Below are 25,234 nucleotides of genomic sequence, written 5' to 3'. Positions count from 1 at the left end.
CTCAAAACCGCTCAACTACATGGAAACTGAATAACCTGCTTCTGAATGACCACTGGGCAAATAATGAAATGAAGGTGGAAACAAAGATGTTCTTTGAAACCAATGAGGACAAAGACACAACGTACCAGAATCTCTGGGACACATTCAAAGCAGTGTGTAGAGGGAAATTTATAGCACTAAATGCCCACAAGAGAAAGCAGGAAAGATCTAAAATCAATACCCTAACATCACGATTCAAAGAACTAGAGAAGCAAGAGCAAACACATTCAAAAGCTAGCAGAAGGCAAGAAATAACTAAGATCAGAGCAGAACTGAAGGAGATAGAGACACAAAAACCCTTCAAAAAATCAATGAATCCAGGAGCTGGTTTTTTGAAAAGATCAACAAAATTGACAGACCGCTAGCAAGACTAATAAAGAAGAAAAGAGAGAAGAATCAAATAGATGCAATAAAAAATGATAAAGGGAATATCACCACCAATCCCACAGAAATACAAACTACCATCAGAGAATACTATAAACACCTCTATGCAAATAAACTAGAAAATCTATAAGAAATGGATAAATTCCTGGACATGCACACCCTCCCAAGACTAAACCAGGAAGAAGTGGAATCTCTGAATAGACCAATAACAGGCTCTGAAATTGAGGCAATAATCAATAGCCTACCAATCAAAAAAGTCCAGGACCAGACAGATTCATAACCAAATTCTACCAGCGGTACAAAGAGGAGCTGATACCATTCCTTTTGAAACTATTCCAATCAACAGAAAAAGAGGGAATCCTCCCTAACTCATTTTATGAAGCCAGCATCATCCTGATACCAAAGCCTGGCAGAGACACCACAAAAAAAGAGAATTTTAGACCAATATCCCTGATGAACATCGATGCAAAAATCCTCAATACTAGCAAACCAAATCCAGCAGCACATCAAAAAGCTTATCCACCACAATCAAACTGGCTTCATCCCTGGGATGCCAGGCTGGTTCAACATATGCAAATCAATAAACATAATCCATCACATAAACAGAACCAACGACAAAAACCACATGATTGTCTCAATAGATGCAGAAAAGTCCTTTGACAAAATTCAACAGCCCTTCATGCTAAAAACTCTCAATAAACTAGGTATTGATGGAATGTATCTCAAAATAATAAGAGCTATGTATGACAAACCCACAGCCAATATCATACTGAATGGGCAAAAACTGGAAGCATTCCCTTTGAAAACTGGCACAAGACAGGGATGCCCTCTCTCACCACTCCTATTCAACACAGTGTTGGAAGTTCTGGCCAGGGCAATCAGGCAAGAAAAAGAAATAAAGCATATTCAGTTAGGAAAAGAGAAAGTCAAATTGTCCCTGTTTGCAGATGACATGATTGTATATTTAGAAAACCCCATTATCTCAGCCCAAAATCTCCTTAGGCTGATAAGCAAGTTCAGCAAAGTCTTAGGATACAAACTCAATGTACAAAAATCACAAGCATTCCTATACACCAGTAACAGACAAACAGAGAACCAAACCATGAGTGAACTCCCATTCACAATTGCTACAAAGAGAATAAAATACCTAGGAATCCAACTTACAAGGGACGTGAAGGACCTCTTCAAGGAGAACCACAAACCACTGCTCAATGAAATAAAAGAGGACACAAACAAATGGAAGAACATTCCATGCTCATGGGTAGGAAGAATCAATATCGTGAAAATGGCCATACTGCCCAAGGTAATTTACAGATTCAATGCCATCCCCATCAAGCTACCAATGACTTTCTTCACAGAATTGGGAAAAACTACTTTAAAGTTCATATGGAACCAAAAAAGAGCCTGCATTGCCAAGACAATCCTAAGCAAAGAGAACAAAGCTGGAGGCATCACGCTACCTGACTTCAAACTATACTACAAGGCTACAGTAACCAAAACATCATGGTCCTGGTACCAAAACAGAGATATAGACTAATGGAACAGAACAGAGGCTTCAGAAACAACACCACACATCTACAACCATCTGATCTTTGACAAACCTGACAAAAACAAGAAATGGGGAATGGATTCCCTATTTAATAAATGGTGCTGGGAAAACTGGCTAGCCATATGTAGAAAGCTGAAACTGGATCCCTTCCTTACACCTTATACAAAAATTAATTCAAGATGGATTAAAGACTTAAATGTAAGACCTAAAAACTATAAAAACCCTAGAAGAAAACCTAGGCAATACCATTAAGGACATAGGCATAGGCAAGGACTTCATGACTAAAACACCAAAAGCAATGGCAACAAAAGCCAAAATTGACAAATGGGATCTAATTAAACTAAAGAGCTTCTGCACAGCAAAAGAAACTACCATCAGAATGAACAGGCAACCTACAGAATGGGAGAAAATTTTTGCAATCTACTCATCTGACAAAGGGCTAATATCCAGAATCTACAAAGAACTTAAACAACTTTAGAAGAAAAAAACAACCCCATCAAAAAGTGGGCAAAGGATATGAATAGACACTTCTCAAAAGAAAACATTTATGCAGCCAACAGACACATGAAAAAATGCTCATCATCACTGGTCATCAGAGAAATGCAAATCAAAACCGCAGTGAGATACCATCTCACACCAGTTAGAATGGCGATCATTAAAAAGTCAGGAAACAACAGGTGCTGGAGAGGATGTGGAGAAATAGGAATGCTTTTACACTGTTGGTGGGAGTGTAAACTAGTTCAACCATTGTGGAAGACAGCGTGGCAATTCCTCAAGGATCTAGAACTAGAAATACCATTTGACCCAGCGATCCTATTACTGGGTATATACCCAAAGGATTATAAATTGTGCTACTATAAAGACACATGCACACATATGTTTATTGCAGGACTCTTCACAATAGCAAAGACTTGGAACCAACCCAAATGTCCATCAATGATAGAGTGGATTAAGAAAATGTGGCACAGATATACCATGGAGTACTATGCAGCCATAAAAAAGGATGAGTTTATGTCCTTTGCAAGGACATGGATGAAGCTGGAAACCATCATTCTGAGCAAACTATCACAGGGACAGAAAAACCAAACATCACATGTTCTCACTCATGGGTGGGAACTGAACAATGAGAACACTTGGACACAGGGCAGGGAACATCACACACCAGGGCCTGTCATGGGTTGGGGGGGAGCTGGGGGAGGGATAGCATTAGGAGAAATACCTAATGTAAATGACGAGTTAATGGGTGCAGCAAACCAACTTGGCACATGTATACCTATGTAACAAACCTGCACGTTGTACACATGTACCCTAGAACTTAAAGCATAATAAATGTATATATATATGTGTGTGTATGTGTATATGTATGTGTATATATATATGTGTATATATATGTATGTATATTTATATGTGTGTGTGTGTGTGTGTATATACAAAAATTAGCCAGGCATGGCCTGTAATCCCAGCTACTCGGGGGGCTGAGGCAGGAGAATCGATTGAACCTGGGAGGCGGAGGTTGCAGTTAGCCCAGATTGTGCCATCACACTCCAGCCTGGGGGACAAGAGCAAGACTTCATCTCAAAAAAAAAAAGTTTTCAATTTTTAAATTTCTACTGCTATCAGCTTTTTATTCTGAATATTATTTATTTTTGCCTTCTTTATAAATCAGCTTATGTCATTATTACTGTTATATACAATATATGTTTTACATAAGAAAATAAATGTCTTTTCTCACTAAAAAAAAAATTTCCCCATCTGGTAATGCTTAAAAATGCTTCAACTGGACATTCACAGAAATGAATCTAAATAATGATCTTACCCCTTTCACAAAAATTAACTCATAGACATAATGGATCACAGACATAAATATAAAACATAAAAGTATAAAACTCCTAGAAGATAATATAGGAGAAAATCTAGGTGACCTTGAGTTTAGCAATGACTTTACAACACCAAAACACAATTTATAAAAGACAAAATGTAGAAATTGGACTTCATTAAAATTAAAAATCCTTCAATTGATGACAAAGCTTTTTGTTGTACAAAAAGAATTGAAATGCAAATTCCTGTCTGGAAAAGATAACAGTGATCTGTAAAATCATGCTGAAGTATAAAAGACTAATGGCAGATCCTGTGTTTTTGTGGTCGGGGGTAGAAGGTTACTCATGTATAACAAAATAGGAAGAAACAATATTTGTGGGCTAAGATGGGAGGATCACTTGAACCCAGGAGTTCAAGGCTGCAGTGAGTTATAATCATGCCGCTGCACTCCAACCTAGGTGACGGAGTTAGAACCCATCTCAAAAAAAGAAAAAAGAAAAACACATTGTGAAATAAACAAGGAACAAAGCCTTATCCTACGGTCAAACACTTAAGCGTCCTGACATGTGACTTCTCTGATGGAAACAAGAAAACCTGATGGTTCAGGTCTTGAAACTAGAGTAAGTATTTTCTTCTTATCAACAGCCAAGGCAGTCTCTGTAAATCTCAGGTCCAACTCAACATTCAATTTATAGCCATAAATACTTTCATTATTTTTAAAAATTTATTTCATCATAAAAACAAAATTCTTTTTTTTTTCTTTTTGAGACCCAAAAGAGACTCCAGCTTGTCACCCAAGCTGGAGTGCAGTGGCATGACCATGGCTCACTGTAGCCTTGACCTCCCAGACTCAAGCGATCCTCACCTCAGCCTCCCAAGTAGCTGGGACTACAGGTGTGTGCCACCACACCCAGCTAATTTTTTAACTTTTTTTTTAGAGACAGAGTCTCACCATGTTTCCCAGGCTGCTCTTGAACTCCTGGGCTCAAGCAATCTGCCTGCTTCAGCCTCCCAAAGTGCTGGGATTACAGGCGTAATTCACCATACCTAGCCAAAGAAAATTCTTAATATTAAAGTATATGAACTTTGTATTTGACTCAAAAGTTTTTTTAAAAGCAAAAGAAGAGAAAGGCAAAAATAAGAGTTATAAAGAAGAACTACTTTTCTAAAAAATAGCATTTTATAAGCAAACATCTAGCAAATGTTATCAAGAAAAAAAGAAGAAATACAAAATGCAAGAAATGAGAAATTGGAACAGGAACAACAGAAGTCAAAATGTGGCCAAAAAGGCCAGGTGCAGTGGCTCTTGCCTATAATCCCAACACTTTGGAAGGCTGATGGGAGGATCCCTTGAGGCCAGGAGTTCAAGATCAGCCTGGGCAACATGGCAAGACCCTTTCTCTACCAAAAAAAGAAAAAAAAATTAATCGAGTATATAATCTTTGTTTGTATCTCTCAAAAATATATTAAAAGGGATTCATTTATACCTAGAGAGACCAACCCTTCTTCAAATCCCCTTCTTTTCCCCAAATCTCCCAGAGCACTCCAAAGCTCCCACCTCCCAGATGCCTCAAATTCTGCCCCAAATATTCACCCCACATATCTTTTTCAGTCCTTCTCCCCCTTCTGTCTTCACTATGTAGATTGGTTTAGCTTCACTAACTTTCCTGTTTTCTTTCCACTTCTCCCATTACTTGATTTCTTTAACACAAGGGATGTTCTGGGAACTGATCCAACAAGCCAAAATTCTAACCATTCTTCTCATTTTACATCTTTTCTTCCCCTTTTCCTGATACTTTTGTTAAAATCTGGGGACCAGGCCAAATACATAAATCAATCTATAAATCTTATTCCCCAAACCCATCCCATCATGAATGTTTCAGAGTCAAAGTCAATACTGAAAGAGAAGCCCTAGGGAACCAAGAGGATTCACCCCCAGAATTCAAGGTGGTTCAGTATTTGGAAACCTAATGTAACATTTCATATCAACATAATTTGCAAGGGAAATCGTGGTATCTCAATGGGTGGTGAAAGGCATTTGTAAGTACAGACAAAGTTGCTATGGACAGCAATTTTGAATAACTAAAATGTAGTTGGTGTCTCACAGACATTGAGGTTAGGGGCAAACAGAGAAAAAGCCACTATTTTTCTAGATCTAGTGTTAGGAATATCAGATCCATCAGATCAAATGAATTACCTTCACGTGTGTCATTCTCAGACTCAAGCAAATTCGGTCTTGAAATCTGGCCTTGCAGGATGCCTGTCTCTGGAGGGCCATAGAACACTGAAATGGAACTGGCATTATCTGTAAAAAAAAATTAGCCACTTTTTGTTTTATCAGCTATTAATATAAATAATTGAATGTTGATTACATTCCTTTGTGACCTATCACTTTTTAAAAATAAAATTTGAGGCTTTTTTCACACTCCCAAATATGTATTCACTGTAGCTAATTTAGAAGCATGCACAATATAACACAATTTAAATTACCCACATTCTTACCACCAAGAGAGGACCGCTAATTAACGTTTTAGTATATTCTCTCCCAGCATGAATTCGGGAATGCAAGCACTCTTGATGTTTAATTGGGACGTAAGTTGGTTGCTGATGTTATAACAGTCACTTCTGTTTCAAATCCCTCAATGGAACATCAGAGGCTACTAGAATAAAGAGTTCTGATAGATTCTCCAGGCAAGAGATTAAACTTTGCCCCAAAGCACCGGAGAGATTAGATGCCCAGTGGTAGCAGAGTGACTTTCTGTGTGTAGTTTGGAAAAAAGGACTGCCAGTTGGTTCAAAATAATTAGAATCTAGGGGATACACACACACACACACACACACACACACACACACACACACACCAGCTGAGAAGATCTGCCCTAGAAAATCCATGGATTATTGATTTTTGGGGTGCTTCCCTTGAAATTACATGCAAAACATATGGGAAAGGGGCTATTATCTTCACCAAATTTTGGATCTATGACTCCCTCAAAACGTCAGGACCCCTGGTATATAAAGTCCTTTTCAATTTTAATATTCTGGTACTATTTGGCATTGGAGCTTTTATTCTGCCTGCTTAAAAGACAGAAGGTTTGCAAGAGCTGGAAGACAGATGAAGCTAGGTTCTTCTATCAAAAGGTTTGCGGGGAAGCTGGCCCATGGAAAATGCAGACACAGCCCTTCACCTTCTCTGTATATGAACCATCCTGCTTTGACAGTGCTTCCTCTAATATCTGACCACTAGCGACTTAGCAACTGTAGACATAAAAATGATGCCATTTTTGAAGAATATGCCCAAAAGAAGTGTCTGCTTCCAGTGCTACTCCCAGGTATTCTTGTGATGAGAACAACAGTCAGTAACTTGGGGTCAAATTAAGAAAATTTGCCAGCATATTTTCAATGTCTACCATGCATTGACATGCCCCAAGACCCATTTCATGAGTGCCAGAATCAGGCTTCAACCTTGGCTCTAGCCAACTTATTATTTTTTTTTTAATAGAAAGAATGTTTTTGGGGGGTTTGTTTGTTGAGACAGAGTCTTGATCTGTCACCCAGGCTGGAGTGCAATGGCGCGATCTCAGCTCACAGCAATCTCTGCCTCCTGGGTTGAAGCGATTCTTGTGCCTCAGCCTGCCAAGTAGCTGAGATTACAGGCGCGTGCCACCACACCTGGCTAATTTTTGTATTTTTGGTGGAGACAGGGTTTTGCCATGTTGGCTAGGGGCTAGGCTGTTCTCGAACTCCTGACCTCAAATGATCCGCCAGCCTCAGCCTCTCAAAGTGCCGGGATTATAGGTGTAAGCCATCGCGCCCAGCTTCCAGCCAACTTTAGAGTCTATTTCACCTCTCAGCCAAACAGCCTCCCAGTCAATCGTGTATGTTTTGTATTTTGACCCACACACTGGTTTTCCTTCAAACTTCTATCTTAATTAGGAGATACGTTAAACACACATCAGTCTTATTTTAAAAGCCCCTTATATATTTTATTTTGAAGCATTGATTCTGAAACATAAGATACATAAAAGGGCTTCAAAAACAGCTTTGGCTTGTAAAAGACAATTAAAAATTTATTGTTCAAATGCTGCCATCTGGTGGCCAAACATGGCAAGCCCCGAAAATAGACCATTCATACAAAAGATACGGAAAACCCCAACTTCCCTAATCACTTGCTTTGTTAGCAAAGATTTGAAAGTCTGTGGAAAAATATTAACATGCTTATGTTCCACTAATTCTAACCTGTAAGATATACTTTTTTCCCATAAACAATGGCAGTAAGATGTTTATCAGAATGTTTCCAAAGTCATATGAAGGAAAAATGAAGAAGGCAAGAAAAAATGTTTAAATAAAAAAAATTAAAGATCAACACCTGTGAAAAGAAGGGATTTTTTTTTTTTTTTAAATAAAAATAAAATAAAAACTGTTTCTAAGGGCAAAGATGCAGACTTACGGGACAACACGCTTGCCAATCAAATTCAGATGTAACAGAAAAAGTTCTCTTTTCTACATCCATTCCAAGTGTATTGACACAGGCATCATTCACTCAACGAAATTTTATTGCAAGGCTGTTTTGTTCCATATTCTTTTAATTTCATTGGGTACCTGATGGAGAACCAAAAAAACTACCTTTCCTAGAGAACCTCATGAGAAACAGGGACCCCACACGGTAAGATTGTACAGTTGCACCCTATGTGGCCCTCAGTCTCAAGTGAGTGTGAGCTAAAAGCTTCTGCTTGCAGGGGGTGCCTTTTCTCATTCACATAAAGGGGACATAGAGGCTTTGAGCTACTGTGGGGATGTGGGGGATTCAGATACCTATTGGGGCCTCCCTCCCACATCCTGGGTCTCTTTCCGAATGCCTGGCCAGCTGGAGGGAACACGTTTCAGTATTTGACCTATTGACCCTCTTGCTTTGTCATGAACATCTTCCACTTTATGGGTTCTCGAAAGCAAGTTTCCAGTTCCTAGTCTCTGAGCAATGTATTTGTAACCTAGAGAATGCTTGTGATTCAGCTGCTCAACTGGCTCTTCAGACATCCCCAGATGCCCCCTCCTCTGCCCTGGGCCCAGCTTCCTACCTCCAGAATGTAGCTCTGGAAAGAGCCGCAAAGGCTGGTGACCCAGGACATGGAGGTGCCTCTGGACCCTGGCAACTCCAACTAGCATTCTAAGAGGACCTCCTACAGTTTCTGGAGAAGATTCTATGAAAGGTCTTTGGCCAGTAACTAATTCTTCAATGTGAATAAATGATAGTTTTTTTCCTCCAATAAATGTCAAACAGTACAAGTTGGGGGTGGGGCAGTGGGTTGTGTCAGCTTTCAACTTGTGGCTGCCAGAACTACAATGCTTCTTCTTGGTTGGTAAAATATTTTTTTAAAAAAGAAAAAGCCTGACGCAGTGGCTCACGCCTGTAATCCCAGCACTTTGGGAGGCCGAGGTGGGAAGATCACTTGAGCTCAGGAGTTTGAGACCAGCTTGGCCAACATGGTGAAACCTCATCTCTATTAAAAATACAAAAATTAGCCAGGCATGGTGGTGGGCGCCAGTCCTCCACAGTGACCTGAGACCCCTCCCGTATATCCCAGACGCATGGTGATGACCGTTTTCTCTTGAGATTCTTAAACTGGGGTCTACAGACCCTATGGAAACGCTTCAGTGGCTCCATAAATTCCCTGATAACATATACAAAATGTGTAAATATTAATTATGCTGAAGAGGTTTCACGGCTTTCATCACATTTTTAAAAATTAGTCTATGGTAGAATCTTCAGAGCCCTGCGAAAGTCTCCCTCCAATTTGGAGTTGTTGGAAGCAGAGGGAAGCATTTAGGCCAACACTGACAGATGAGTCCTGAATCTCTGATATCCAGCCATGTCCAGTCTGTGTGACTATCAGATGCCAGGCTTTAGAAAATATCCCTGAATCTAAAGACATCCTTAACGACCATCTCAAGTATAATCTGGTCCCTACAAGGATCATTTGTACCTGGGTATCTCAGAGACAGGCCCAGAGAAGGAAAAATACTTACGCTCTGAGCCTAAGGCTGGCAGTGTTCATTACATGTCCCAGAACAAGCCACTGGACTGATCTCTGGGCATGAAGAGGGAATGGGAGCCACTGAGGGGAAGTCATCTCCAGACCTGGCTCCTAAGAACCTGGGGCCAAAGGAGCTCTGCCAAACTCCTGAAGAAAGGAAGGGCTGATCCCTGTAACGAGGGACTCCCCTTCAGTTAATGCTGGAGGTCTCCCCAGACTCTGAAATAACCTTGAGACAGCAGAGGGAAGGCAGACCTATGACAGGCCCAGGCAGCTAACCAGAAAATGCTATTTGTATCCTGGCAGGGCACAGCAAAATCCATAAGCTTCAGAAATGCAAGGTGCTTTGAAGCCAAAGGTTCATTTATATTGTGGTTCTCAAACATCAATAAAGTTCACCCTGAATGGTTTAAAATGAAGATTCTTAGGCCTGTAGGATTGTGACTCAGTAATTATTTGGTAAAGCCCAAGTGCTTACATTTTTTTAAAGGGAAACCAGTAATTCTTATCTAAGGAGTCCATGGAGTACATATTTAGAAAGTTTCCAGGGGCAGTAAGGCTTCAGATGCAGACAGAGGCATGGATCAGGTGAATTCCTCCTTCCCAGCCTCCACTGAGATAACAGCAGAGGCTTCCAGTTACCATTTATTGAGTCCTTCTCTGTGCCAGATACTATGCTAAACCCTTTACATAGATTATTTAATCCTTATAACTCAACTCTGTTATGCCTATTTACATACATGAATTCCAAAGTTCAGAGAAAATAAGTAACTTGCCCAAGATCCCTTAGCTGTGAGTAGCAGAGCCAGGATTGGGACCCAGGTCTGAATCCAGAGCCTGTTCTTAACTAATATGCCCATGATTTTTTTGTTTTGTTGTTGTTTTTTTTGAGATGGGGTCTCACTCTGTCACCCAGGCTGGAGTGCAGTAGCGTGATCTTGGCTCACTGCAAGCTCCGCCTCCTGGGTTCACACCATTCTCCTGCCTCAGCCTCCTGAGTAGCTGGGACTACAGGCACCTGCCACCATGCCCAGCTAATTTTTTTTTTTTTTTTTTTTTTTTTGTATTTTTAGTAGAGACAGCGTTTCACTCTGTTAGCCAGGATGGTCTCGATCTGACCTCGTGATCTGCCCACCTCGGCCTCCCAAAGTGCTGGGATTACAGGTGTGAGCCACCGTGCCGAGACAATTTGCAAGAGTTTCTGTGCCTGGTACCTGATGACTGCAAATAAAAGGCTATGAAGCCACATGCCCTCTGCAGCTGGGTTTGGGAAGAACCTCCAGGAGCCACCGTGTATGTAGACAATCACCTCAGGAGAGGAAGCAGACAATCAAGCAGGCCCAAAGGTCCAGCATCAAGCCAGATAGAAGAACTATGGATGGATGGACTAATAACGTAAGGATTACAATCCTGGAGTGCAGAAGGAGCAGAGAAAAGAGATGAAAGATGTTGGGTAGTGAGAGATGGACAAAACGGGCTAAAGGAACTGGCTGATCTCAGGGCAATCAATGAAATGCCACAGAAAGCTTTTGATCAGCACAGGTCCAAAGCCCCTGGGTTCTGTGGCTTCTGCTGTTAGTCTTGCATTTACACTGTGCAACTGATAAGAAAAATAATGAGTTGATGCATCAGAATCAATACCAACTTTGGATGGTGCCCAGGACCCATTATAGAATATTAGATCCTCATCCATTAAAGGGGCATAACAATAGCACGTAACCTCATAGAGTTATGTACAGTGAGAATTCAATGAGATCATTTGAGTCAAGTGTTTAGCATAATGCAGGACACACAGGAGTCAGACAAATGTGAGCTGCTATGATCACTAATTATATAATTATTACTATACCTATGCTAAGTAACCACTGCGGCATCTTGTTTGTTTGTGAAAGACGTTGAGGTCAAATGTCTCTATGGACTGTGAAAAAGCTTTTGTTAAGGGTGTTTCCTTTTTTCTCACAACTTGAGTGAAAAGTCACATCCTCAAAGATATCCACAATTTGATCAAAAACAACTTTTTAGTTTTCCCTTCACCTTTAGTTCTAATATTATCCCAAAAAACAACTGAATACAACTGTTTTATCCAAATTTATTCTCAGGGAAAAATAAAGTAGTGGCTCTACGCAACTTTTTCATTCACCAACCACCTTTTCATGCATCAAAACCTATGCTGTGATTGTCAGCTGAATTTCAATAGTTTCCACCTACTTAAGAGAGATGTCGCAAACAAATTAACTTTATTTTCAGACAAGAGGTCCAAGAAGACTTCACAGCTGAATCATGACGAACATATGGCTGTTTGCTCACAGCCAGGAACCCTTGATATTAGAAGAAAACTCCAACCCCAAACCATCATCTAGCCTCTTTTCTCACAGTGAAGAACTGATGAGACAGTTCCCCGAGAAGGGAACATTTAGGTAATCTGGGATAGAAGGGCATGGAAGGACTGGACAAACTAAGCCTCCCCATGAAGAAAGGGAAAAGAATATTACAAAACAGACTAACAGAAAACAAGACCCATCAGTATCTCTAGGATAAACAAGAGGCCACTCTAGGTACTCGGATTAAAGGGTGTCCATACCTACAGAGGCGGAGGATAAATCTAAGAAACAGAAATTTACAACCAGCCCACTGCTTCCATACTCTGCATTAGGTCAGTGTGAACGTAGCTTTGCTCCCATTGGTCAGACCTGACATGGGTCCTTCTGAAGATGGTGGGTCAGGTATATCCCAGCCACTCTCACCAGAGAATACATCTATGACAAACCCAAATTCCTAATCCTGAACTCCTTCGAGCCACTGTACATTGTGGTCACTCAACAATAGAATAAACTTTGTGAAAAAGCTGCATGTTTTAATTTAGGAAATGAGTAGAAGTTCACAAGCAACCCAGAATAGATGCCAGCAGTTTGCTCCAGTGGACCACACCGCAGCAGCAGCTCAGGCTCTGCAGAATCACTGTGTCCAGTGCTTCTTGAGATGTTCTTTCAGCTGAGGAATGGAAGGCAGCAGCTGCTGGCACTCATGACAACGAAGGGGCAGCTTCAAGAGCTCAGGCATCCCATCTCGGACAGTCACTCTACCAGCCTCTTGTACCATCTTGATCACAGCTGCAGACAAGGAAGAAAAGTCAAATCCCAGCTAATCTGGAAAACTAATATGAGATACCAAAAAAAAAAAAAAAAAAATCAAAAACATGACTCCAATCAGTATGCCAGGCCAGGTGTTCTAAAGCTCCATAAGCTTAGTTTAGACTTCCCTCAGGCAAAATGAGCTTAATCAGATCATAAATATGAGCAACGCACCTTTGAAATAATACACTCCTTCAGGACACACTCTAGGCAATCCATGTTACTCTGTCAAGAGCTCATCACAGTGCTTTACCTCTGGTTGGCCCTTGGTAAATGCCAGCTGCCATTGTGAACACCCCAGCAATGCTTAAGCTCTTACACACCAGGAAATGCTTTCTTCTACATATACACAGCCTTCCCCCTGCTAATTCACCACTCCTGACAGGAGGCAGCCCCGAAGCTCCCACCCAACTGATGGCAGAAGAGACAAGGAATTGTCCACAGCTTTCTTATCCATGAACTCCACTAATTCTCACAGCAGCCTTTAAGTCCCCTGTTGTCACAATAAAACACTGACCCTGACATAATAGCTTCCTAGGTCCCCCAAGAAGACAACTCACAGCAAAGTGGCAATAATACTACAATCCAAATAATCCAGTTTCTTTTCATAGGGCTCGCTTTATAGGGAACACAAAGTTGTACGTAGGTTTTTGAGGTCAGGTTGTTATTCAGGGAAACAACCAAATCAAATATAAGAACAGCTCAGAAAATGAAACAAATGTGAAAACCAAGGAACACTGTTTACCTTGTGATTCCAGGAAGTATTCTGTATTGAAAGAATTCCAATGTTTTTTGTTTTTAAGGCAAGGAGAATCAAAATCCTGGCTGATCACATGAAGATGTACATGGCTAGTTGAAAGAAAAAAAAAAACCTGAGCATTAAACTCTTTAACAACTATGACTTAATCAAAATGACAAACAGTATGAGTACACTGTATTCATACTCTTTGACTATTCATACTATTGAATTGATGGTGTGTCCATTTGATTCAACTGATTCATTCATTTACTTAAGAATATTTAATGCTCAATAAGTATGTACTATGGCCAACATTGTTCCAGGCACTGAGACTTTAGCAAAAAACAAAATGGGAAAAGCCTCTGCCCTTACAGAAAATGCATGCTAATGAGGAAAGACAAATAATAAATAAGCAAACAAATAAACAAAAAAAAAAAAACTTCAAGAATTAACATTGCCAAGAAAAAATAAACAAGGAAAATGGGATAGGGTGCCCGGGGGTAGAAGCTGCCTCTTTAGTTAACAGTGTTCAGGGAAAGCATCTCCCAGGAAGTGATTTGAACTGAGACAGCAGCCAGGCAAGCAAGGTCTGTGGGAAGAGTGTCTCAGAAAGTGAGGAGGCCAAGAGCAGGGGCCTTGAGGAAAAGCTCAGTGCAACCAAGAAGCAGAAAGAAGGTAATATGGCCCAAATATATGGCCTGAATTGTTGGAGCCAAGCAGCAGAGACGAGGCAGGAGCCACAAAGGTCATAAAGGTTCTTAAAGGCCGACAAGGGGTTTGCATTCTATTCTGAATCTACTGGGAAGCCATTGAAGGATTTTCAGCCAAAGAGTGCTATTATCTGATTTATACTTTTTTGTTGTTGTTAACAACAAAAAACTTGAATTACAAATTTTAAAATGGACCACAATTTAAAAGTGGGCCTATTTTAATTTTATTATTCTTAAATTCATTCTTTTGAAAATGCGACCAGGTGCAGTGGCTCACGCCTGTAATCCCAACACTCTGGGAGGCTGAGGCAGGTGGATCACTTGAGGTCAGGAGTTCAAGACCAGCCTGACCAATATGGTAAAACTAACTACTAAAAATACAAAAAACTAACTGGGCGTGGTGGCAGGCACCTGTAATTCCAGCTACTCGGGAGGCTGAGGCAGGAGAATCACTTGAACCTGGGAGGCGGAGGTTGCAGTGAGCTGAGATCGTGCCACTGCACTCCAACCTGGGTGACAAAGTTAGACTCCATCTCAAAAAAAAAAAAGAAAAGGAAAAAGAAAATGCACTTTATTTTTGAAATGATAAAATACTTAACTATGAACTGACAAAGCAGAGGTTGGCTGACACTAGTGGGTCAATTCTTCATGTAGATATTTAAATGCTGTTTTCTGTATTAATCAAAATGATTTGCAATAGGAAATTGGAAAAGGGGAGCAAAGCAGAGTGCAAAGCATATACTGAGGTCTTTCCATGGGTATCTGATAGAATGCAGATTCAGCACAATAAAACGTAGACTTTGCAGCAGTGGCCTGTAAGAGTACTCCAAGTGTACCCTAAGAACCTATGTAAAAACCATTTTTTTCTTATTCCTAACAGAAAAACAAATTTTGTTTTGTTTAAACAATAAAATGTAATGGAAAGATCTGTACTGTAAAACTACTTGCTATAAACTATCACAAGGACAGAAAACCAAACACCGCATGTTCTCACTCATAGGTGGGAACTAAACAATGAGATCACTTGGACACAGGGCAGGGAACATCACATACTGGGGCCTGTCAACAGGGTCGGGGGGCTCAGGGAGGGACAGCATTAGGAGAAACACCTAATGTAAATGATGAGTTGATGGGCGCAGTAAACCAACATGGCACATGTATACCTATGTATCAAACCTGCATGTTGTGCACATGTACCCTAGAACTTGAGTATAATAAAAAAAAAATACTCGCTATAGCTCATGTGTTCAGTTTGTTCAACAACCTCATTCACACATGATGAATTACATGAATAGAAAGTCACCAAATAAGACTCAAGACAAAAAAATTATCTATCAACTTTCATATGAAAAGACCACAGCTTTAATTATTTATACAATCCTTAATACCTGGTCAGTATAGGTTTCTAAATCAAAATCAAGTCATAAGCTGTTTACAACAACTGCATTATACTAACATTTTCCTTCCAGTATTTCTTCCTATGAGGGAAAAAATCATCAGAAGCTTTCACTCTTGAAAAGCCTCCTAAACTGAAACAGTGTTCTTCTGCAAAACAAAAATACTCTACAAAGTCAAACAGAAAATAAACAAAGCTAAGCTAATTTCAACAGTCATATTTCCAAAAGTAAAATCTATTAAGTACAATACACCAGCACAAGAAATTACAAGAAATGATTACAGTTACAGATGCAAAATAATATCTATTATCCCAGGCTTGTGAACTAATAATTAAAATCAAATTCATATGCTAGTTCCAATATTATGTACAATTTAGATAAGCTGGTCAAGTATTACTTGAATATACACCATATTTGTTAAACCTAAGATTGTATTACCTTATCTCATCCTTTAATATTTGTAGATACAGGCCAATATGAAAAAAATGTAATTTCCATTTATATATTAACAGAGAATTTCTACTGCATATGTTTTAAACTGTTAAAAAATAAAAAAGTCAAGGTACATTTTCACTTGAGATAAAAATAAATTACCAGAATTTTAACTGAAAAAGTTTCATATCAATTTATAAAAATGACCCAAGCACATGGCTCATACCTGTAATCCCAGCTACTCAGGAGGCTGAGGCAGGTGGATCACTAGAGGTCAGGATTTCAACAGTGGCCTGGGCATGAGACCCTCATCTCTAAAAAATTGTTTTAATTAGCCAGGCATGGTGGCGCACCCATAGCCCCAGCTACTCGGGAGGCTGAGGCAAAAGGATACCTGGAGCCTAGGAGTTCAAGGCTGCAGTGAGCTATGATCTTGACACTATACTCCAGACTGGGAGACAGGGTGAGACTCCCATCTCTTAAAACAAAAACAAAAAATGAAAAAAAAATCATTTATAAAAATGGGCGGAAAAAAAGCTGGGTGCAGTGGCTCACGCTTGTAATCCCAGCACTTTGGGGGGCCAAGGCAGGTGGATCATTTGAGGCCAGGAGTTCAAGACCAGCCTGGCCAATATGACAAAACCCCATCTCTACTAAAAATACAAAAATTAGCCGGGCATGGTGGTGCATGACTGTAATCCCAGCTACTCAGATAGCTGAGGCACAAGACTAGCTTGAACCCGGGAGGCAGAGGTTTCAGGGAGCTGAGATTGCACCACTGCACTCCAGCCTGGGCGACAGAGTGAGACTCTGTCTCAAAAAAGAAAAAATGAAAAAAAAAAAAAAAAACTGAAACAGATACCATAAAATTATCATATGGTCTCCGATATAAGAAGGTATTTAAAGAAGGGGCGTTAGGTCAAAAACAAGGACTAACCCAAGTGTGTTGCTTTAAAAATCTAATTTGTAGGAAAACTAGTTGCTTGGCCTAATTTTAAATCTAATTACAAAATCCATCTTTTTTTTGTTTTTTGAAAAGCATAACAAATTATTTAATCCAAGTTTTATGTGACACAGGAGCCTTCCAAATGAAGATGCAAAGATACAGGGTTGGGTTTGTTGAAGCATGGAAAGCCATGTAGAACCATTATTGCTTCAAAAGGGTATACGACTTAATGAGAATAGACTGAGTGGGGAAACCCAGCAAGGCCTGTTTGTCCAGATTCTTCTTAACCTCTTCGTGAAGCATTCCTTCTTCCCAGGTATGGGAATGGCAGTCTTATGACCTACCATCAAACAAGGTAGATCAGAGAATTTCTTTATAGCCAGGTCTACATAGAAAAGAAGGTTAGAGTAATATTTTGGGTTTTTTGGTTGGCTTTGAGGAAGAAAGGTTCTAGTTTCTATAACCTGCCTTGAGAAAGAGGAATTATAGTTTCTATGGATTGCTTAGGGGGAGAATGAGGGGCAAGACACAGGGGGCAGGAGAAGGTCAAGGAGAAACTTTGCTTCTGAGGCCTTTATTTGGGGTTATCATTTTCTAAGCCCCAACAACCCTATCTGTGAAATGGAAGTGAAGATACCTATTTTAGAGGGTTGCTAAGATGATGAAATGAAAGAAATAAAGCTCAAGTGCAATTTCTGATAAATAATAGACAGCAGATTTTAAATGAGGTATCACCTGTCCCATAAACATTTATGGTATGTATCCTCCCACCTTCAATAACCATGGTGGGGGACAGGAGAGCAGGACAGGAAAAGGCTACAATTCTCCCTTAACTACAAGCCGGATTAGCACTGTTTCTGCTGACTCCACTTTCATGACCCACTTTCTTACACCAGTGGTTCGCAAACCCTAAAGCTCTATTGTTGATATTCACTTTTTGATCCATTTACTATGATTGGGCTTCTGTCCCATCACACTACTAAAAGCATATTTTTTTGGATATAACTTATGTTTTGCTAACTACCAAGTTGGTTCTCTTTTTTTTCTATCATTAATATATTTAATATAGGTAACTTTTTAAAACTTTTAGGTTCAGGGATCCATGTGCAGGTTTGTTATATAGGTAAATTGTATGTCACAGGAGTTTGCTATACAGATTATTTCACCACCCAGGTAATAAGCATAGTACCCAATAGGTAGTTTTTCAATCCTCCCCCACCTCCCTCCTGCCACTGTCAAATAGGCCCTAGTGTCTGTCGTTCCCTGCTTTGTGTCCATGTGTGTTCTGTATTTAGCTCCCATTTATAAGTGAGAACATGAGGTATTTGGTTTTCTGCTCCTGTGTTAGTTCACTTAAGATAACGGCTTCCAGCTCCATCCATGTTGCTGCAAAGGACATGTTCTCATTGTTTTCTGTGGCTATGTAGTATTCCATGGTGTATATGTACCACATTTTCTTCATCCAGTCTACTACTGACGAGCATCAATCATGGTTGATTCCATGTCTTTGCTACTGTGAATAGCGCTGCAATGAACATACAAAATCTAATTTAATAGTCCAGATATTTTGGTAGTTATTCCAACTCAACAGAACTTCCACTGACGTCCACATTCATTACAGACAACAAATGTTATCAGTCTATCAGCACTACATTTGCACATGTGAACAAGCCACTCTGCCACCTGCCTTGGCCACCTAATGCTCTCTGATGGCTTCTTTGGTCAAGTTTTTCCATATCTCTCTGAGCCCATCACTAGCCATTTCCTGTGCCATCATTCTAGCAAATAAGACAGGAGGAATATTCTCACATGGTACATTTTCCCTTAAATTTGGATTCTTTGCTCTTTAAGATTTGATATCCTACTTCATACTCTACTTTTGCATTTCGTATCAATATTCCTTAATTTCTTGATATACAGCCTCCTCAATTTGAGATCCTAATTCTTCCTCACCAGCTCCAATAGCAGTGTAGCGATCTCCTGTTTGGAGAGCTGCAGCAAGCATCTCCCAACACTTTAACCAAACAGAGTCAGAAGTGCTTCGTTCCTGAATAAAAGATGAAACACAAGTATCTAGAGCATTTGTCTCACCCTCTCTGCTGCTTGCATGGCCACCAGCGCTACTTTCTTCTCTCACTTCAGGGCTATTCTGCAATGTAACTGCAGGTTCCTTTTTCTTTTCTTCAGGGTCTTTCTCGGTTGATAGTAACTTTTTCCCAGATTTCATGACAGACTGTTAAAGATGCAACTTCTTCATCTTTATGCTGCTTGCCATTAGCATTAACTGATATTCTGATTCTTCTGGAGGCTGTAATAATTCCATGATCATGGGAATATTTTTAAGCTCCTTTGGCAAATCCAATGCTCCAGCTGTATTCTTCTGTACCATCTTGTCCATCTACTTGGCCATGGGAACCACCTTGTCCTCTGTGGCTCTGGCAGGTCTTCCCTACACCCAGTCAGCTGGTGGTGAGAAGTGCATAAAACCGAGGTGGAAAGGATGGCAAGAAACAAGCCTCAGTGGTCCTGACAGGCTGGGCCAGGCCCTTCCTCACAAACCAAGCCCATAGGGGCAACCTGATTTACACGTTTAAAAGATCACTCTGACTGTTGTGTGAAGAAAGGACGGGTAGGGAGGGACATGGAGAAACCAGTTAAGGAGGCTGCTACAGCAGTCTAGGCCAGAAAATCACAGCCTACACTAGAGCTGAGCTGTAGCAGCTGAGATGGCAACAAGCAATCCTGCTTTGAATGCATTTTGGAATAGAACAAACATAACTTACTAATGGGCTGCATGTTGTTTTGGGAGAGTGTTACTTACTGAGATAAAGAAGGTTAGGTGAAAAAGCAGGTTTGGGGAAGAAAATCAGGAATTCTCTTTTGGACTTGTTAAACCAAGTAGAATGCCTTTTTGTATAACAGCTTTCACTCTTAAAATCAGTAATATTTCACATTCTCCCAATAAATAATCAAAATCAATCAACATGTGTGCAGAATCCAAAATGAAATATAAGCACTAATAAATAAGCATAGCTGTATTACAAATGAATGAGGAAACCACACTAAATGGGCTGAGGAAGAAAATACAGTAACTAACCTAGCTTTGGAGAACAGTGTTTTGACTAGATACGATAAGGCTAAAAACAAAAAGAGCTATAGGCAAGTACTGTACTCTAGTTAGTAAATGTCTTTCTCACAGGGGTATGGGTTAGGAATCCTGTAACTATTTTATGGGTACTAGGACTGAACAAGTAAATGAATTTATTGTCACTAATGACAGCCAGGTTTCTCACTGTTGGAGAAAGCAGTTACAAAAAAGGAAAAGAGAAACAAGAATGAAACTTACAGAGTTGGAATGGTGTCAGAGATATCAGTATGAACTCATGGTTTTCCACATACAAATAAAGGTAGATAAACAGAATTATAGAGGGGTGTGTGTGTGTGTGTGTGTGTGTGTGTAGGGGTTAGGATTCATACATGCATTTCTGGCTCTATGGCTGAGAGGACCTAGAAGCAAGGACATCCTGGAATCAACCACTTCTCTCACAGAAACCTAGTGCCCAAGAAGACCTAGGGCTCTTTGGAGAAGTAGTTCATTCCAGATAAGCCTGGAACATCTTGTGGGGCCAGAAAATAAATTGCCCAAAAGATGTTGAAGGCATATCAAAGTGACACAAGAGCTGACCTAAAGGGGCTTTCAATAACCAAAGCTGAACAATTTGAGCAACAAAATAATTATAGTATTGAATTATAAACTATAGAATCAACATCCATGAGTCCATATCATTAAATGATTGAATAAAGAACTAATGAGAAAGACGGAACAGCGCTTTCACACAGAATAACTTCAACTAATAAGTTAGGTGAAGTATAAAGTCACCATAGAGTAAATACCAATACAATAACTATTACAGGCAAGATGCACCAATAGATGCTAAAATCATTGGGTGCAAGTTTGAGGAGAAATAGTAGCACAGTCTCAAAATATCTAACCCAAAATATTAATGAATTTAAAAAAAAAAAACAACAGTAATTTTGAAGGTGGAAAGCCGGCAGACACCACCTTAACAAAATGATCAAGATTAACATCACCAGTAATAAACCATCTCAACATCATGCCCCCCCATATGACATATTGAGGACACAATCAGAAATATCACTTCAATGATTAAAAAAATGCATAACATCAACCTAATCATGAAAAAAAAAATTAGACAAACCCAAATTAAAAGACATCCTAAAGACAATTAGCCAGTATTCATCAAAAGTGTCAAGGTCATGAAAGCCAGGAAAGTTAGGGATTTGTCACAGATTGAGGGAGACTAAGAAGAGAGAACAAATAAATGAAATGTGAGATTGGATTCTGGAGTAGAAAAAGAACAATACAGGAAAAATGGGTGAAATTCAAATAAGGTCTACAGTTTAGTAAGTTATCTAAAATAAGGTCTATAGTTTAGTTATCTACAGTTAGTATTATGAAAGGTCTTTGTTCTTTTTCATACTTAATTTTTTATATTTTCTTAATTGAAAACATTACTTTTACAATAGGGAAAACAATTTTACTTGTTTATCACCTTTTCCTTTCTAACATGTTCAGTTATTCAAAATTACATCATACAGAGTAATATAAAAGGGTATATAAATAGCAACTTTGCTTATTGGCTCATTTTGCCTCCCATATATATCTACCACAGCTCTTGCTGTGAGCATTCTCCTTAGCATGACAACATTCACTGTATGAAAAAGGTATGAGCATCATGATCACTATGTGAAAAGGGCTCAGTGGCCAAGGGCTCTGTTAGTCAGGGGCTCTGCATTAGGGAAATAGGATTATGGGTGACTTTCCCTCCTAAATTTTCAAATCAGCCTTTAACAATAAAAATATATTTATATTTTTAAAGTGAGGTACAACATACATCCACCCTATGACCTAACAATTCCATCTCCAAATATTTATTCTTTTTTTTTTCTTCTTCTTTTTTGAGACAGAGTCTCACTCTGTTGCCCAGGCTGGAGTACAGTGGTGTGATCATAGCTTACTGCAGCCTCAACCTCCTGGGCTCAAGTGATCCTTCCACCTCAACCTCCCAAGTAGCAGATGTGTACCACCACCCTCGGCTAATTTTTTGTATTTTTCGTAGAGACAGGTTTTGCCATGCTGCCCAGGCTGGGATCCCTAAATATTTACTCAAGGGGAAAAAAATAAATAAAGTACATATGTCTATGATATACACAATAACACACATGAATCTCGAAATTATGCTGACCCAAAAAAGCCAGACCAAAAAAGAGTATGCAATGTATGATTCCATTTATACATGTTAGCTCTAGAAGAGAAGAAAATTATCTATGCTGAAGGAAATAAAAGCAATCCTTGAGGGAGGATTAACTGGAAAGGAGCACAAGGGAACTTTCTGGGATGAAAGGATAGACATCTTCTTTATCTTAATCAGGATGATAGCGGCAAGATGGTACACGCTTATGAAAACTGATCAAACTATGCATCTTGTTATGCACTTTATTGTACGTAAGTTATGCCTCAACTTAAAAGAATCAGTACTGACTAGGGAAAAATCTGGCACAAAGATTTCATTTGGTTCAAGTGGCCAGTAACCTAAGTCATAATTATTCACCTAAACAAAATGTGTGTGTTGGTAGTCAAAAAAAAATAAGCAGAGAAAATCCTGTCACATGCTACAACATGGATGAGCCTTGAAGACATTATGCTAAGTAAAGTAAGCCAGTCACAAAAGGACAAATATGTCCTTGTATGATTCCACTAATACGAGGTACCTAGAGTAATCAAATTCACAGGGAAGGGAAGTACAATGGTGGTTGCCAGGAGTGGGAGGGGGAAATAAAGAGTTATTATTTAAGGTACAGAGTTTCAGTTTGGGAAGAGAAAACAGTTCTGGAGATGGATGGTAGTAATAGTTGCATAGTAATATGAATATAGTAATGCCAATGAATTGTACACTTAAAGACGACTAAAATGTAAATTTTGTTATGTATATTCTATCACAGTTTTTTAAAAACAAAATAAAAACTCTAAAATCTAGACTCATCATCTTATTGCTTAAATCAAAGGAATCATGGAGATCCACCTTGCTTGTATTCTTTGAAAGAAATCAATCATTCCTTTCTGAATCCGTCTGGGCATACGCCACAGGAAAACAAATTCTATACTTTTCTCTCATTTTATTTTCAAATCCTGGATCTACTAAGCTGTCATTACAGAAGTCTATGATGTTTGTTTCCTTCAGAGTAATGGTCCTTAATCATTCTGGGGTTACAGATGCTTTTGAAGAATCTGATAAAAGCCACTGACCACAATTCTTTACCTGAGGATAATGAAGCTGCTTCATCTAGTTCACATATTAGGCTCTCGAAGGTTTATATTTTGAGAGGAACAAAGAACCAAATGTGACTGAATTATAGGGAGAAGTGGGAACTCAAAGCTTGCATGCAAGTCAGGCAGAGAGGTGGAAGCTTCAGCCCACCTGCTCTGGAAAAACTCCATCCCACTTCCCTGGGTCTCAGTGCAATATGCGCCCTCAGCAAGCCCAGGCTGAATCTATCTGCCCACCTGGACGGAACCAGGAGCCAGCAGCACTACCCACCTGGCTTACCTCATACTCGGAATGGCGTGGTAGCCCAATCGGAAGCGGAGTTTGCTGGACCCAGCAAAATCTACAATCACCTTTTCCCCCACAGTGTGCATATGCTTGAGGAGTTCAAGGTGTTCCCTGCTCACAGCCTTCAGACTGGAAATGGAGGTCCAAGGTAAGACCAGCCAATGGTAACGGGCCTTCGGGTATTTATCCTTTATCACCACCACCTGCTCATCTTTGTAAACCTAGCAGAGGGACACAAGAGAAGGAAACAGACATCTACTAAGAATCTTCGGTGTGCCTGGTTGTTATATTCACTAAGTCACTTAATTCCCACAGTCTTGTGCAAATGGTTTTAATAGCCCAGTTTTGACAGAGGAGAGCACTGAGATTCAGACAGATTGAGTGTCTTGTACAAGTCATAGTTTCTAAGAGGGAAATCTAGGATTCCAACTCAGATCTGGTTGACTCCAGAGTCTGTTTTCAACCACCACACCACACAGAAGATGCACAGTACAAAATAGTTCCCAAGAATCTGATGTAAAATCTCTATAGGCATAAATTCAAAAGCATCCTTCTCCACTCCCACATGGCAGACTGTGTGACTCATACACGTGGGTTCCAGTGAGCCCTATTAGACCTGCCCCTTGTCAACAAGGAATGTAATTGAAGTGGAACTCAAAGGCTCCTCAAAGATGATGCCTGTTTTTTTTTTGGTTTTTTTTTGGTTTTTTTTTTTGAGATAGAGTTTTGCTCTTGTTGCCCAGGCTGGAGTGTAATGGTGTGATCTTAGCTCACTGCAACCTCCACCTCCCGGATTCAAGTGATTCTCCTGCCTCAGCCTCTCAAGTAGCTGGGATTACAGGCATGCACCACTACGCCCAGCTAATTTTTTGTATTTTTAGTAGAGACGGGGTTTCTCCATGTTGGTCAGGCTGATCTCGAACTCCTGACCTCAGGTGATCCTCCCATCTCGGCCTCCCAAAGTGCTGCGATTACAGGGATGTCTGACTGTTAATGCCAGGGCAGCACAGTACTACTGTCACAGTGTATTATCTCTGATGCTCCCCTGAAAGGAACCATACTAAGGTTAACGCAACTTCCCTTAAAGTACCCAGAAGTTTAAAAGGCACAAGGCAGAGGGGATATTCATTTGAAGAACTTAGCTTTCTCTCCAAACAATTCCCAGCTGCTACTTTATTGCCAATGTGAAAAGCCTCTCGTTCTCACAGAACAGCCCAATGAATCTCATTCAGAAAGACTGATATCCTTTGATTTCATTTGCAATTAAGACCTCTGTGGAGTGGTCATTTACAACATGAAATGTACTGAAATTCCAAAATTGTATTCTGACCTGCATTTTGGGGTCCTGCATAGAAATCTTCAAGCCTTGACTCCAGTGGCCCAGTGATTCCTAAAAAAAAAAAAAAAAAAGAGCAATGTAAA

At 39.8% G+C, this 25,234-nt stretch overlaps 1 protein-coding gene and 1 pseudogene across 12 annotated transcripts in view; both read right to left on the bottom strand.

Moving 5' to 3' along the window:
• Nucleotides 1–11,897: 11,897 nt before the first annotated feature.
• Nucleotides 11,898–25,234, bottom strand: part of APTX (aprataxin) — a 30,680-nt gene continuing 17,343 nt past the window's right edge. For 11 of the 12 annotated variants that reach the window (XM_055293995.2, XM_055293997.2, XM_055294001.2 and 8 more), the window contains 4 exons: nt 25,143–25,202; nt 23,807–24,033; nt 13,699–13,802; nt 11,898–12,932 (listed from right to left, as the gene is read on the bottom strand). In XM_055293995.2, coding sequence (XP_055149970.1) covers nt 12,778–12,932; nt 13,699–13,802; nt 23,807–24,033; nt 25,143–25,202 — 546 coding nt within the window. In that variant the 3' untranslated portion in view covers nt 11,898–12,777. The remainder of the gene's footprint in view (nt 12,933–13,698; nt 13,803–23,806; nt 24,034–25,142; nt 25,203–25,234) is intronic. The other variant, XM_063609081.1, reaches the window with a different exon arrangement.
• Nucleotides 13,812–23,798, bottom strand: LOC134731354 (transcription elongation factor A protein 1-like; annotated as a pseudogene).

This window comes from Symphalangus syndactylus, chromosome 9 (genome assembly GCF_028878055.3).
Source record: "Symphalangus syndactylus isolate Jambi chromosome 9, NHGRI_mSymSyn1-v2.1_pri, whole genome shotgun sequence".
Taxonomy (NCBI): Eukaryota; Metazoa; Chordata; class Mammalia; order Primates; family Hylobatidae; genus Symphalangus; species Symphalangus syndactylus.
This window is presented reverse-complemented; position numbering and strand designations above follow the sequence as displayed.